Source organism: Rousettus aegyptiacus, unplaced genomic scaffold (assembly GCF_014176215.1).
Source record: "Rousettus aegyptiacus isolate mRouAeg1 unplaced genomic scaffold, mRouAeg1.p scaffold_m13_p_6, whole genome shotgun sequence".
Lineage (NCBI taxonomy): Eukaryota > Metazoa > Chordata > Mammalia > Chiroptera > Pteropodidae > Rousettus > Rousettus aegyptiacus.
This window is the reverse complement of record NW_023416309.1, coordinates 38,922,059-38,938,661: the sequence shown is the minus strand read 5'-3', so window position 1 is coordinate 38,938,661 and position 16,603 is coordinate 38,922,059. Positions and strand designations below refer to the sequence as shown.

At 38.1% G+C, this 16,603-nt stretch overlaps 1 protein-coding gene and 1 pseudogene across 1 annotated transcript in view; one reads left to right on the top strand and one right to left on the bottom strand.

Annotated features, from left to right (window-relative positions):
* Nucleotides 1-873: 873 nt before the first annotated feature.
* The window catches only part of ENTPD7 (ectonucleoside triphosphate diphosphohydrolase 7), a 37,502-nt gene continuing 21,772 nt past the window's right edge, over nucleotides 874-16,603 (bottom strand). Inside the window, exons 8-13 of the mRNA XM_016124248.2 lie at nucleotides 16,031-16,164; nucleotides 12,393-12,559; nucleotides 10,019-10,343; nucleotides 8,022-8,107; nucleotides 7,057-7,218; nucleotides 874-5,632 (exon numbers count right to left, since the gene is read on the bottom strand). Coding sequence (XP_015979734.1) covers nucleotides 5,401-5,632; nucleotides 7,057-7,218; nucleotides 8,022-8,107; nucleotides 10,019-10,343; nucleotides 12,393-12,559; nucleotides 16,031-16,164 — 1,106 coding nt within the window. The 3' untranslated portion in view covers nucleotides 874-5,400. The remainder of the gene's footprint in view (nucleotides 5,633-7,056; nucleotides 7,219-8,021; nucleotides 8,108-10,018; nucleotides 10,344-12,392; nucleotides 12,560-16,030; nucleotides 16,165-16,603) is intronic.
* Nucleotides 10,341-12,397, top strand: LOC107499766 (annotated as a pseudogene).

The following is a 16,603-nucleotide window of genomic DNA, read 5'->3' as shown; positions in this document are numbered from 1 at the left end:
ACTGATGATCATGAGATTAGATAACCAGTTTATCCACAGCATTCCTTCTGGTCCTGGAATGAATGGTGACACAGATGCCCATGTCCCTGCATAAGGGGAGTGCCTCCCCTCTAATATGCATTGCACATTTTGCTCAACACTGATTTAACAGTATCCAAATTTTAATAACTGTTCAGCAAAATTATTTAACATGAAGTGTTAGAAAAATGTACAATCTTAGCAACCCCTAGCCTTTGTTTTTTTTTTTTTTTTAAAGCTTTTCAACTGCAGAGTTCATCGCTCAAGGCAGAAACAGTGAAAACAAGGCATATACTTCACAGCTTCACATAAAGTGGAATGAGAATTTCGAGCACAACATAATGACAGAAATACCAGAAATCAAAGTATTTGGGATCACTGCTTATAAAGACTTATGATAGTAAGACTTATGCTAATAAGAGGCAGAGCGTTCACCACCACTAGTTTTAATAGGCCAAACCCCAGCAGGTGCTCTGTAGGAGAGCTGTTTAGGAAGGTTCAGGGCTACCTCATTGGAATGGAGTGGGAGGAGTAGGTCACTAAAAGGCATACAAGTGGCTGCACTAACAACGGAGAGCCCCAGGAGCCGACATGTCCTGAGGCTTTCCTGAATCATACATGCATGGCTATAAACATCGGTGATTCAGACATTTTTAACTTTGTTTCCTTTAAATAATGGTAAGCAATGATTGAATACATCTTAAAAGCAGAAATAAAAGGATCTGCTTATTGCTCAGAATTCCAGAGAAACAAAATGGTCAACAGATGTATTCTTCCTCTGTCCATCTAATAAGAGTCCTGACAAAGTGAGAAATATTAGGGCAAAAGGGAACACTGGGAGATAATACAAGGGAAGTCTATTAAGATTTAACTTTTAAAAGAGTCATCATTTTTTAACATTTTTTGTAACAATAAAATCATTACAAGTTTGACAGCATATGGCCCTACTGGCAGGACTCGGAAACTAGCATAACCTAAGAGACAAATTTGGAAGAATGTGAGACATCCACTGTTACCCCTACTTTATTTCTTAATCCTGTCTAAAGTTATATTACATGCCACAGCAAAAAGAGAAATCGGATACTAGTTCTGAATTAGTTTGAAAAGAGGTTTAAAGACAGCAAAAAGAAACAGCACTCCATTTCATAAGGGTGTCTGGGAACTGCCCAAGACTTAACCGCATTCCTTAATGAGGTAGATCTAATAGGCATTTATACCTTAAATAATTTAGATTGTAACCATCACATGAATTGCTTGACTGCTGTAGTTAGGAAAATTGTATAAAATTAAGCAAGTTCTTTAAAAGAGACATCTAAAATCTAAAAGTATTAAATACAGAAGCTAGAATAGGTGTAGTGAAACCTTGGTACTATTTCTAACCAAGCATTTCTTTCATATTTTATTCCTCGATGTGAGCAAAGCAACCACAAATGAATATCAGCAGCAGTTATAAAGACTGGGCATGATTAGTTGCAGTCGGCTGTATCATGAAGGGTAGATTCTGTTGAAATACACAATCTTGCAGGAAGATTCTATCAATGAGGATTTCACTGCAGCTATCCAAGGTGTGTGTCTTGAGACGAAAGGAAACTGGATCCACGAGGCCACTCACTGTGACTGCACATATGACTACTGCTCTGGGCCTCAATTTCATCATCCAGAAAACCAAAAGGATTAACCAGAAGATCTCTAAAATCCCAGCTTTAATCTCATCTGAAATTTATATATAATGATTGCTGTTGGAAACTCCATTCCTATCAGGGAATGTCAGGGGCTATGGACAAAGTAGGAGATGACTACTGGCTCTTTTGGGCAGCCTTGTCTTCCAAACCAAAGGCCAAAATCCTCTTCCTGAAACAATATCACTTTTCTACATTCTCTCCTGCCTTTAGTTCCTTAGGCCAATAGTTTTCCCTTTGGAACTGGCCTCAGATCATCTTGTCTAGCCACCCTGTTTTATAGATGAAAAATGAGCCATAGAGGGCAAGCAACTTGCCTGGGATCTCAGAGCCAGGCAAGGCCAGGTCCAGAATGTAAGTCTGCTGCTGAAGTCTGGTGTCCTTTCCCCTAATCAGACTGCCGCATGTCTCACTGCTGACAAAAAGTAAAACACAAAACTGAAAATAGGGGTGGCGTGGGAGGTATCTAATTTAGACAATACTAGTGAGAAGTAAAAGTTATTTCAAAACCGTAAATATGAATATGATAAAAAAAATGTTGATGCCTAAAAAGACTACATTAGCAAGTATATGGCAGACTCGACCACATTTTAATGACTGCCTAAGGCCTTTGAAGTTAAAGGAAGCACTTAGGCTGAAGAGGGGAGAATCAAAATAAACACAGGCTGGAAAGTGATTTAAAATGTCCTCAACGAAGGAAAGTCAATTCAAGAAACTAAGGTACAGAGAGAAAGACGGTAATAATCTTGTATACAGATAATCTGCCAATTTAAGTGAATATAATGCCATATAATTGGGTATCGCACATATTGTCATTATGACCTACTAACAAAACTTCAGAGAAAAGTGATGGGTAATGACATCATAAGACAAAACAGCACTCCAGTAAGCCAATGACTCCGATTTTGACATATGTGGCCTGTCGCAGTAATGAAAGTACCAAAACAGTTCAGGTTCATTGTTGCTATCAAGAAAACTGGTTGGCAGGATTCACAGTAACCAGTGGAATGTGAATTTTATGAAACTAAAAGTATACTCGCAGGGGAACCACCCAAAATGTAGAAATGTAAACAGAAATGAAACCTTTTAAAATCTTTAAAAACTGAGAGCTAAAAGAGGGTTAAAGGCAAAACGGACTGACTCTATAAGCAAGAATATTTCATCAAGAAAAGCAATATATATAAAGCAATTGGCCCTTAGCAAGGAATAATAAATGGTTTCTGTTTCTAATGAGATTGTTTAAAATCATTAATTGATAACAATGGAAGAAGCACAGAAACTAATACCAAGAACATGTATTCAATTTTTCCTAGGGGTATGATAAAAATTTGTCCTTCTTATTTTTAAACCATGGAACGCTGAGAAGTTTTGCTCATGGTAATAAAGACAAGCTTAGATCCTATAATATTAATATACAGGATATAGGACACTAAACAAAAACTGAAAGACTAATAAAAATAAATTAAGACTATGAAATAAATTTATATTGAAAAAAATGATAAACATAGGTATCCTGAGTTTCTCAACTATGAAAAGAACACAGTAATATCCATCTGAAAGGTTGTCATATGATTAAATAATATAGATACAATTCTTAACAGTGTCTGGTACTCAATGAGTGCTTAAGAAATGGTAGCTGTTATTATAACCAGGATGAAGAATAACTTTACTAATAATAGCTTTCAAATTGGACTAATCATCACCTCCTCCCTGCTTCAACTTCATTTTTGAGCACACAAAGTGATCACTGTTAGCCAATTAGGTAACTTTTCACTAGCTCACTAACTAGATCTACAAGAAAACCAAAAATACTCTTTGAAAACCAAGGTGAGAGAAAAGAAAGACTTACCTAAGTAGGTAATGGCTAGCAAAAACATTTTGACATGATTAATAAGCAGCATTCATAAAGCGAAGAAGGCTCACTCAAGGATAAGAAGTCAAAAAAAAGCAGGGCAAATTAGAAGTCTTCAAAGTTAAAGGAAATTACTGTGATGTAAGCCCTAATGATAAAAAATATTTCCAAAGGAAACGGTAAGACTCTTTGCTAAATCCATCTTAATCGAATTTGAAAACAACTCAAGACTTGTCACCTTTTCACCCACCAACCAAGAGTCAGTGTACTTATTTTCATCTCAGTTTATTTCTAGGAAGATCTTGATTTCTTTTTCCTCTGTTTTATGAAGCATTTAACTTCCTTCTGTTCCCAGTATGGAATTTACATTTTAATAATTCCACTTTTAAAGCCAGGGCCTATTTCTCCTACTCACCTAATTTTAGAAATCAAAGGTGACAAGACAGAGAAGAAAGTTACTACAACTCTGGGAACAAATTCTTGGGCAGGACATTCAAGGCTACACATAGAGAAGGATAAAGTATAAAAAAGATTCCATGGGAGAAGGTGGGATTTGATGAATAAGAAATCCTTGTGCGATTAAAGGGCTAAATGTGGAGGAGGAACAAAGCTCCTATAGGGTCGTGGATGAAAATGTAATTATTATGGCTTTTCCTCTTTTCCTCATTAATGGAAATGCTGTTTGTAACTGATAAAGCTCTTAACATAGGTTCTGAAAATTGCCAGGTGGCTTATTAACAGATTTATCCATTTATTCCGAAGTTTAGAATCTGCTTCTTTTCAGACATTCCAGGAGTCAAATTAAGAAAATTTCTATTTCTCAGAACAACATTAATAAATAAGAGCTTGGATTTTATTGCCTTTGCTCACTATCCTAATATTGTTCTTTCCTTCTTTAAAAACAACCCAAACATGTCCCTTCCCAAACTACATATTGATTACAGCAGTAAAATAAAGAAACTCTTTTGAATCTTCCTGTATAAGGACTCATAAAAATAGGCATAGAGGACAGTAACCTGAAATCATACAAACCCAGGTCTCCAATCCCCATCACAGTTTCTCCATCCTACAAGCACATTTAAGGCTCAAAAAGAAAAATTTAATGCCCAAACAGCCTGTGAGGCACATGCACATGACAAACTTTGCTATCCTGGTCATACCAGACATCAGATAAGATACTATCAAAATCTTCGAGGGACCATTCATTTAGAAGGGGTTCTAACCTTTTAAAATCACATACTAACATCAGCACCACTATGTCAAGGGTCTTGGACCACATTCATAATGGCTTCTTTGTCAAATAAGCAAGGAGCTATTATTTTGGTTGCCTGGAAACTCATATCTGTTCTACTGAACTGCAAATTACCTTGGATCCCTATTAAAGGCTGTGGATCTCCACATAAATGATATCTCTGTTACAGAGAAAGAAGGAGCTGCTGCACTTGCTAGAATGTCTTCGGCTTTGTATCAGACGCTCCAAGTATGGTTTCAGCCCGGCTTCCAGTGTGCCCAAACTGCATGCTTTAGTGAGCAGAGAAAAAGTCTAAATCCCAGGAACACACCAGACCTCTCAGGTAAAGTAGAAGCATGCTTCAATTGGACTAAGGTTGGTCACCTTTGTTAGCACCAATCTCTCATTATTTAGTTCTTCACAAGACTAAATTACAGCTTCTCTTAGATAAGAGGACTTGGAGATTGAGAACAAATGAACGTAGATATTAAAGTATAAATTTCTAGGTCAAATATTCACAAGGTCAGGCAAAGTAGCATCTGAGGCCAGAACAAGAAAGTGGTGGAATTCAATGAGCAGCAACTCTAGAGTACTTGAGCTTCCCTAGTCCTTGCCCAGCCTCATGGCCCCACCTGGACCCCAATCATGGGCACCACTTCTTCAATCCATAGCAAGTTCAATGGAGCTGAGGCTCGAGCTTGTCGGTGGTGAATTCGGCGTAGTCGCAAAAGGTAGAGGATAATGGCCAGTAACACCACCAGGATACAGGCAAAGAAGAGATAGTGGTTGTAGACAAAGGAGAGACGGAACCAGCTACTATGGGCCTGTCGGATACCTTCCTGTCGTAGATCCCTAGGGAAGAATTTAAAGGTGGAAAGAAACGTTAGTTTTAGAGAGAAACCTTTATGCTGATTTAAAAGGCCCAGTGATGTTATCCCATTTATTCCATCCACGCAGACATTCTATGAGGGCAGTTCCACAGAGCAAGCAAACCTGAAGCATGTCTTTAGCCCCAGGACTGCTGTATGATTCCTCCTGTACCTTCCTTTCTACAGCCTAAAGAGGAAGCCTCACAGGCCTAGACCCTCCAGAATCTGGGGGCAAAAATTGAAAGTGAAAAAAATGAATAATAAGACAAAACTGATCACCTGTAACATTAGTCTTAACTGTGGCCTCATACCACTCTGGCCTATACAGTTCGTAAATGTAGTACTTATGAGAATAGGGTGGCCTTGGAATCCAGTCAAGAAATCAGAGTATATCTAATCTTAAAAAAAAAAAAAAGTTGCTGCTTACTGAGGATTTAGGTTATACTAAAGAAAGCTGACACCCAATCAATTGTATTGTAATCTGGACAAGAGTTAAGAGACATGTAAATCTAAATGCAGTGGTCTGTATGTCTAGAACAGAAGCCACTCTTTTTTGGGCCAGATACCAGATCCGTTTTTGTTTTGTTTCATCTCTTTTGTTTTTTTAAAATGTGACTCTCCAAACTAAAAGGCTACATATAAAACATGGACTTCCGTCTTCTCTTGACAAATGAGAACTGGCAATGCTGGGACAGCACTTCTGCATGACCGTAATCAGCAGTTCAGGTAGGGCACACACTCTCCATTTCCCTACTTCTCTGATTTCTATCACCTGCCTGGCTCCTGACTGCAATGAGTTCAGTAAAACAGGCACCAAAGATTAAGAATTCATTTCAGTTTATCTGCAATAATGCCAGAAAGAAATTTCCTAAAGATTATCCCAAATATCTTACAGTACGCAAGAGCAAGACATCAGGCTACCATAGCTTGATGAAAATATCCCCACTAGAAGCATCTTATGTTCTTTGTTCAAATTTGGGCCACCAAAAGTCTCCCAAGTCAGTGGTGCATCTCTAGAGCGGCTCTGCTCATTAGAAGAGACGGCTCTGTGCAGATTGCCGACCCTAGCTCTCTAGTCGGATGTGTTTCCCAGGGTTATTTAAGAATGACATTTTAGTTTGTCAGTCAGGATCTTGGAAGCAGTTAGTGAACACTCAGTCCTAATGACTGATTTGTTGTGGATCAACAAATAAAAATGAATTTCTGAAACTGCACAGCTGAGGAACAGACTCCAGACCTATAATTCTGAACCTTCCTTCTGTTTCAACACATCTGGTTAGTAATAGCAGTTTATATGGTAGTAATAAAGAGAGTTGTTGGTGGAAGGATGGGGGTCACTTAAGAAAACTTTTCTGAGGCATTAACATCTTCTGAGTTTAAGACGCCAGCCTGGTTAGTCCACCTTACCTGAGTGGTAAGAATCGTGTTTTATACAGAATGGCTCCCAGTGTCCACTGAACCTCTCGGTCATACACCAGCTGGGCTGTCTGCAAGTTTGGGTAGTTATAGGGGAAGTGGAAGCCTTCATGAAGGACTTGGTACATCCAAGCTGATTTAAAACACTGATATCTGTGTGACAAAAAATAATAAAAATTAAAAAAAAAAATTCTAATGGTCTCCTCTGCAAACTCCCACTGGATGTGATGTCAAAAAAAAAATCTGTCTCTCCCAGCTTTAGCTCCCCTGCCTCTAGGTGGAACCACATTTAAGCCTACTTTATAATAACGTTTACCAAAAACGTGAAGAACACCTTATGCAATGATAATATTATGGCTATGTTTTCCCCTTTTTTAAGAGAACATACTGAAATATCTATATATGTAATCAAGGGAAGTCTGGGCCCATTCAAAACAGGAATTGTAGGTGAGAAAACAGATGAAACAAGATTGGTCAGGAGTTGATGACTATTAGTAGAGAAGCTGAGGTACACATAAGTCCATTGTAATATATTTGCTTATGTTTAAATTTTTTTAAACTAAAATGTTTACAAAACAGGAGTACCGATAAACCAAACTGGCAAAATATTGATGTTTGTTGAAGCTGGGTGATAGTTACATGAGGGTTTATGTTACTGTTATTTTTATTTTTCTGCATATTTGATATTTTAATAAAAACTTAAAAAAACAAAAAACAAAAAAGGCCACCACTTGGAGAAAACTCTAGTAACCACTGGTTTTCTTTGTCTTTGCTAAAAAAAAAAAAAAAAAAAGAAAAAGAAAGTTATTTGGCCTCTATCTCTCGAAAAATCAAAATCTGAAATAATCAACTTCTCCTTCAACATAAAATCCAATCTGTACTATTGCTCACTTGCTCTTCTTCATTATAATCTGCCGTCTAAGGCCCCATCTAAGGAGGAAAAGAAAGTTACTTACTTGAGTCGATGCTCGTCTGCATGTGATGAAAAAAGTCCATTCTTGAATCTCTGAGTTAGTACCGACCAAGCCATGCCACAGTAATCCTGGAACAACCCCAGAGAAATGGTGCAACATGAAACTGGAGGCAAACTCTGTAAGTTCCCCCCGAGCCACAGCTGTTCCATTTCTAAAGTTACTTGGTGTCTACTTGCTGACAAAGGAAAACAGAAATGGCAGATTTATTCACTGGACACTGCACCGGGTCCCGTGCAACACAAGTTTTAGAACTCAGGCTGCTGGGTGACTTGAATGACCTGAAAATACTCTTTTTCCTATCATCTCTACATCCAGTACAAACCCAGCCTGACATGACTCCTGAGCCTCTTAAGTCTGCAGAGAAGTGTAAGGTTAAGATGAGGAAATGGCAACATAAAAAGCCGAAGACAGCTTCATTCGACTCTGTGTAAGACTGACACAAGCAGGTAAAACTGACAGAACAGAATGGTCGGAGACCTACTGTCCCACCTCCATGTGGTAATTCTCACCAAAGGAGTCATTTTTTTTTTTTTTTTTGGTTTGTTCAGTAAACTAACATTTCCTGAATGTCTTCTATGTGCCAGGTGCTGTTCTAGGTGCCAAGAGGATTCGGCAGTGAATAAAACAGAAAAAAATTTCTGTTGAAGTTTCTTCACTTCTCATGAACCTTACTATCTAATGGTGAGAGAGAGACAATAACCAAATACACATTCATTCACACATACATACATACATATACATATACATATGTAGAGTATATTAAATGACATAAATGCTCACAGGAAAAATCAAGCAAGAAAGGGAAATAGGTAATATTGGGGAAGGTTACAACTTTAGATAGGGTGGCCAGGGAAGGTGTCACTGTGAAAATAACACAAGAGTCAAAGTTTAAAAAAGTAAAGGAAAAGGATCATCTCTTTACCTGAAAAAGAGAAGATATCAAGCCACTACCAATTTGGGCAAGTAATAACCTGAGCCCTTTGGTGTTCAAGGGAATAGCATTTGAAGAAGTTTTAAAATTAGAGAAAGATTCAGGCCATGAGCGCTTAGGGAGACATGGTCTCAGGGAAAAAAAGGGAGTATGAGTGTATTCCTCATACAAGCTGGAGAGGAGAAAGCAAATACGAACCAAGTTTGCCTTAATATTTCTTAGGGACTGCCCTTAGGGAACAGAATGATACACATACTGCAGACACTATTCTCCTGGGAGTCTTCCACCAAGAGAACCCTAAAGAATTATATGAAAGCAGAAAGCAAAGAATAAAAAACATAAGAGAGAACAGATTCTTCCCATAAGTTTCTCTGATAAAAGACAGGTCAGAGAGATATATAAAAATTCAAAGTGACAAATCTAAATTAAAACAGGAACTATACAAAGCTAGCTGAACTCTTACCTGTCCAGGTAACTAATGATTTAAGCCCACAGGATACTTAAGTCCTACATATGCTCAAAGTGAATTTTTACTTCTGCTGCATTTTAATTTAAATAATACTTCTACCAACATTTTTACATCTTTCTAATATTCTGAGTGACACTATACCACTCTTTTTAATAGCTCAAACCAAGAGAATGAAAGTGAACTTGCCAATCCACGTGACATCTCCAAAAGCACACTACAACTGTGAACACCCAGGAAGGGGAAAAAATACCTAAAGATGACACTTTTTGGCCCTAAACATTAAAAAATGTTTAATGTGGTAAGTTGGAGGAAAAACTATTAGCTGCTACAACAATTTTAGACCTGGGTGATGATTTGGGTGATAGGATATCCTCAGAACCTAAGCTTAATGAATTAGAAAGCAGTATAGCATAACAGGTTCCTTCACTTCTCTAAATATACTTCCTTATCTGTAAAAGGAGGGTTCATAGGGCTCTGTGAAGAGCCAAGTGAGATCATGCATGCAAAGCTCTTTGCACGGCGTGTGGAGCATCCCGTAGATAGACACTGCTGGCATGAGTCACCTTAATAATAATTTACCTGAGCAGCCTTGGCAAATGTTGGCCCATGATAGCGGCCACCAATGCGCAGCACATCCTCCGTACAGTAAAAAAACTCGGAGAAACCATAGAACTCGCTGTTGTTGAAGTCAATTGGCGATTGGTAGATGCCATTCAGTGAAGCCTGGCTGGTGTTTGAACGAGCCAGCAGGGGGCTCAGCATCGCCCCACAAGTCGCCCAGTCTCCTTTTCCTCGGACATGCAGGACATGGCTGTTCCTCTCTACCACATCTGTGAGCCCCACAGGCAGGCAAGGATCCAGAAATGGATTGTCAGGACTCAGACCTGTCTTCTGGCCCAGCAACCTGTCACAGTGACAAAAATAAGCAAAACACATCACAGCTATACTTAACCTACTCTAAGAAACTCCTAGTTTAAGAAACTGGTTCTAAGAATGCTTCACAGATATCTTGTTATTGTTTTACATGACATCCCAGAAACAAGGATGGAGTATGACCATATAGTTGAGTCACATGAACGTTTAACATAAGCAAATTCAATTTAGCAAAAAAAAAAAAGAAAAGAAAAAAGAAAAAGAGAAACATGGCAGTGATCAATTTTATTCAACCTTTTAGTCAACATGTCTATTTCTCAATGTAAAGTGAAACTGGAGGTATGAATCTGCTATTCTCCATCTGGTCTTCATTCCAGCTGGCCTCTTAAAAGGCCAAAATCTCACCCTGCTGAATGGGGTTCTAATGTTGAAAACAACAACTGGGAGGAAGTGAAGTGGGAGGGACTGGGGAAGTTTCCTGAGGAGGCACCAATGGCAGTGTTTCTGTGGCAACGGCTGGCAACAGCGATGGAGCACATGCCTAGCTCTGTGTGGAGAGGGGAGGGGCAGGTTTAATTCCCACCATGGCCATCACATATTGTAGCTGCCGAGCAACAATATTCTCATTCTTGAAGAGATTAATATGCAGATCTTGCAGAGGACAGAAATTAGGACGAGACCAAGTAATTCTGTCAAACTGCAGTTAATTATTTGTCATTTCCTAAACAGACATTGAAGAGTGGACTTCGTGGGATGAGGACGCACCCACAGGCATAAAGACTGACGCAGAGAAGGGGAATATGGCGACACAACAAAATGCTTTGGAATAACTGGAGCCTATTTTAAGGATGAAACACCAACTATAAAGAAAACTTAGAAAACCATTATTAAGAAGAGAGAACGATTAAGTTTTGACATCTCAAGAAGCACAGGTTTCTCTGATAGATTAGCAACTACACAAGATGCATAATCACTCTTCTGAATTAGGTGACTTAGATACATGGCAAGAAAATGCCAATACATGCAATGGAGATAATGAAGCCTGGCAAATTCTGAGGCAGCAGAAAATAGCAGACAAAGAAAAAAGAGCAGCAGAACAATAAAGGAAGAAAATAGAAAAGAAAGCACAACAGCTAATGAAGAAGGAACAAAACAAAATTGGTGTGAAACTTTCATTACAATTGTTCTTCAGATGTCATATGCCACCAGAAGCCATCTGAGCTCCACAACCCAAGCAACATTTAAGAGTAGTAGTTGAGACTTACCAAAACAAAAAAAGACTTATGAGACAATATCTTCTTTAACATGATCCCAACATAAAACAGTTGATTGTTCCAGAGAAATTATTACAAATGGGATATACTATTACCTCTTCAAACTAGCGTTTCTAGCTAAGCAAATGGGAGTAAATAATTTTATGGTGGAAAAGAACTCTGCTATCATGCTTTCCTTCACTGTGCATAATGATAAAATAATTTTAAACACTAAAAAAAAAAACCCCACAATTGTTTGCACATTATGGTTTAGCTACATTATCTGTTACTCAAATGAAGAATCTGTTACTCAAATGAAGACTCTAGCATCTGGTCCATGCTAGAGGAAACACTGGCTATTTTGAAAGAAAAATTTAAAAGTTAATTTTGACTATACATGTATTTTATCTTTTAAGGGCACTATAGTACCAAATTCCCACACAAACTCCACTGTAATTCAAAAAACACGTCTTAAGCACTTGCATGTAGAAGGAAGTGTTGGGAGCTATATGATACTGCATATTTACAATTCACCATTTAATTCATCTCACTTAATCCTACAACATCTGAAGTGAGACACAGTAAGAGGTCACCACAAAAAGCTACTATATTTTATGAGTCTCATTAACAAAGATCAGAATGCCATCTTACCCAGATCAAGTGAGACACCTAATGGAGAGTCTCTAAGAGATGCTACCCCACTGGGAAGGGTGGTCAGGAAGAAAGAGGAAGCAAAGGCGTATCTTAGCGGGATATGAATATTTCTTTCTAATATCTGCAGCCTGATGACATTCTATTTAAAAGCATAGATTCCATGTCAAACATACCTGTTTTTGTTAAGAGTTTCGTTTAGTACAAGATCTTCATAGCGCTGCCGGGCAAAGTTGCCCCCAAAACCCAAAAAAGTCGTGACGTAAACCCTATATACATGTTCAGTGTGCTGCACATCACAACCCAGGTTGAATTCAGCCAGCAGGATCTTTGCGGCTTCTTCCTACAATGCAATGTAAAGACAAAAAAGGGAAGTTTAGTTTTGGTTAATTTCTAGAAAGCTATGACATTGTTAATATGCCAGGCTTTGTTTGCTATGACTACTCTCTAAAATACCTTGAAGCACTCTTTCGTCCTCATAGCATTATTTTAAATAAAGACATGAAAGGACAAGACTGTATAAAAGAACAAATCAGAGACTAAATACCAAATTAGAGACTAAAATATTCTCTCTCTAGTTATATAAAAGGTAGAATAATTAGATGTTGTTATTTTCTTGCATGTACTTTTCTGATTTTCCAGTTCTCCAAAATGGGAATGTACTATTTTTATAATCAGAAAAAAAAAAAATCCTTTAATTAAAATAAATTAAGGAGATCATCATGAGATCCATTCCATGGCCTTTTCTAAAACTATTTAGGAAGTCTCAATGTTCCCAGTGACAGATTTGGAATTGGGAAAGTTCATTTTATTATATTTCCAATGAAAAGGTTCTTTCTTTCTTTCATTTTCTTTTCTTTCTTTCCTTTCCTTTACTTCTTTGTTCTTTCTTTCCTTCTTTCCCTCCTTCCTTCCTTCCTTCCTTCCTTCCTTCCTTCCTTCCTTCCTTCCTTCTTTCCTTCCTTCCTTCTTTCCTTCCTTCCATTCAGTCATTCATTCATTCATGACTTCAGATACAGAGGTTGTATATTCCTTGGTTTATGGCACATTATTATGGCAAAGTCCCACTTTTGTTTTATCCTCCTACCCACTTCTGTTTCTGCTCCCCACTATAGGCGACCATTCTAATGTGCTCAATGTGTGATATCTGTTTATAAGTATTGCTGCAAAATGGGATTATTGTTTGAATGTATTTATTTTTAATTTATGAAAATGCTATTGTGCCTAGCAATTCCGTTCTTAGGTATATACCCAAGAGACATGAAAACGGGTTTACCCAAAAATGTGTACATGAATGTTCACAGCAGCATTATCCATAATAGGCAAAAACTGGAAACAACCTAAATGTCTACTGACTGATGAATAGACAAAATGTGGCATGCTCACACAACAGAATGTTATTCAGCCATAAAAAGGAACTGAAGTACTGACATATAAAAAGAAACTGAAGTACTGCAACACGGGTGAACCCTGAAAACTTTTTGCTAAGTGAAAGAAGCCAGGCATGAAAGGCCTCATATTGTATAATTCCATTTATATGAAATACCCAGAATAGATGAATCCATGGAGACAGAGAGATTAGTGGTTGTCAGGGCTGGGGGAGAGGGGAATGTTGAATAACTAATAATGAATATGAGGGTTTTTTTGGGAGGGGGGTGATGAAAACATTCTGAAATTTGACAGTGGTGGTTACATAATTTTGTGAATGTGCAAAACTTTGTGAAATTTGCAAAAAATACAGTAGGCACTTAGGATTATTTAAGTTTTTGGAAGTGCTATTATGTTACATCTCATTGTTTCTTTCCTTTCTTTATCAAGCACTGAGATCCATATTTAAGATCTATTACATTGCTATGTGTACATCTAATTGTTGCTTGCAAGTATATTTCTTGCTTTCTAAATCTGCACAAAGTCATTTGTTTAAGGCTTTAAGGCCCAGTGCCACCTGTCACGTATTCTTTAGTATCAGAACCATGCCTTCATTTTACCTGTTCAATACATACTAACGCATATAGACTAAAATGTCTCCCAACCTAGTTCCCCAAATCTCCAACCCTAGCAGACTCCTCGGCTGAATGGCAAACCCATATTTCCATATTTCCAACAGTCATGCTAGATATTTGGACACATATGTCCCTCAGATATCTCAAACTCAACATACCCCAAATTGAACTCATTGGTTATAGAACTTCAGAGCTAGAGAACAGAAAGATGCTCTTATCCAAACCACTCAGACCATCTTGGTTTGCTTAGCATCAACCCTGCCCTTTCCCCTGTGGTCTCTCTTGGTGACTGGGCTCCTCACCTTCCCCTTTAGGTCTCTAAACTGGACCCAGGGAATCAATCACTGGCCGTCCCTCCCTGTCCTATCCTCACCACCACATTCCATTGGTTTTTTACTCCAAAATTACCCTTGATATCTATCCCCTCTTCCCATCCCTTTCTCCTACTAACACCGAAATTACTTTCCTAAAAAAAAACAGGTTGATTGGCTCACAGCCACACAATTAATGTAGTCAAAGATTCAGAGCTAGAAAGGACCTTTAGAGTTTAATTATTTCATAGGTGATGAAACTGAGGCCCACATGACTTCTCACTCCTAAACTTCTGCTGGTTCCCCACTATCTACAGATATAAAAGCCCTAGCATGGCACCCAAGACTCCTCACAATTTAACTTTATCTGACCTTCCCAGCCTTACCCTATTGTCACACTTAAAATCCTGTAGTGCAACAGGCTACTCGCCATTCCTTGGACATTCTGGGCTCTTTACTGCTGTTTCAGTGCCTTCGTGCATGCTGTTCCCTCCATGCAGATGGCCTTCAACCTCCACTATGCAAAAACCTATCACCCTCCAAGGAAGGTAAATATCTTACCTTCCACGAAGCCGGCATGGCTCCCATTCGAGCCTTTGCAAATGAGTTGACCCTGCCAGTGTCCACAGTGCCACAGCTCTTTGTTTAGACCAGAGGTTCTCAGCCAGAGGTTTTACACCCCGAGAGACAGTTGGCAATATCTGGAGATACTTTTAATTGTCAAAACTGGGAGTTGGTTGAGGGGGACAGATTATTAATGTCTAATGGAAGCCAGAGATGCTACGAAATATCATATGATGCCAGGACAGCCCTCCACAACGAAGACTTAAATGTCAATAGTGCCAAGGATGAGCAACCCTGGCTCACATCAAATGACAGCACATTGTCATGGTTGGCCTGTTATTGCAGGCTGTCTGCACTGACAGATTACAAGCTTTAGGGGGCAGTGTAACATGACTCATTCTTGCACATAATAGATGCTCACGAGTGTTTGTATTTCTTTCCCTCTCTATGATAAAAATTCTCCCTCAAAGTACATTCTTTACATTCTTGTCAGGTAAGGAATATTAGAAGCACAAGGATGGAATCACTGGTAAGGGAAATGGAATAACGTTTAATGACCAAGTATGTATCAAATGCTGTGCTCTGGGATTTACATGCATTATCATGTTTAATCCCCAGACAACCCTAGGAAATAGGTAGTATACTTATAATTGCTAAAATGTATTACACATTTATTATATGCTTGGCAGTTTGCCAAGTGCTTACATAAATGGTGGTATTTGATTGTTACAACTTTATGAAGTAGATGATATTATTATTCCTTTTTTACATCTAAGGAAATGACTCAGACAGATAATCTACTCAAGAAAAAACAAGCAAGTGAGCATCTAAACAAATATTTGGACCCTGGCAAGTTGGTCTAAATCCAGAGACAGTGACTTTCCTTCACAAATATTGGTATTCCTAGCAACCGAATTTTCCTAAAAGGTAAAATACCTCTTTTGGAGGAAGGACAGAGGTTGAGGAAGGAACTTCATAAGCAATTTGGAGAGAGGCCCCTCCCATATCCAGTATCCCTACTGTCCTTCTGCGTCCTGTTGCCAATTCCTGGGGAACTTCGGCATCTGATTCTGAAATAAATAAGGGAAAGAGGGGTCTAGTAATTAAAAACCAAAATTAAATCAAAAGAAAAAAAACAGTGATCCCTTAAAAAACCACGGTCTAGTAGTTTTATTGGTAATATTATTTTAAAACCATTAAACATATATTATGGAATAAAGTAAATAAATATTTATGTTAAGAGCTTTAGGAATAAATATTTAGCATAAGAGGAAAAGGATATAATCTAAAACCAAGGAAATTAAATAACCTTATAATCTTAAAAATGAGTTGGAAATATCACTATGAACTCATGATTTATTTTTCTCTTTCTAAAATATACACATTTCCTCGAAGCAATGATAATCTGGGAGCAATGAGCACCCATGGTATTTAGACCACAGCCTCTCAATATCATTTGCCACCAAAAGAAACCAGAACTTCTTTAAAAAAAAAATGGCTGATGTCAGA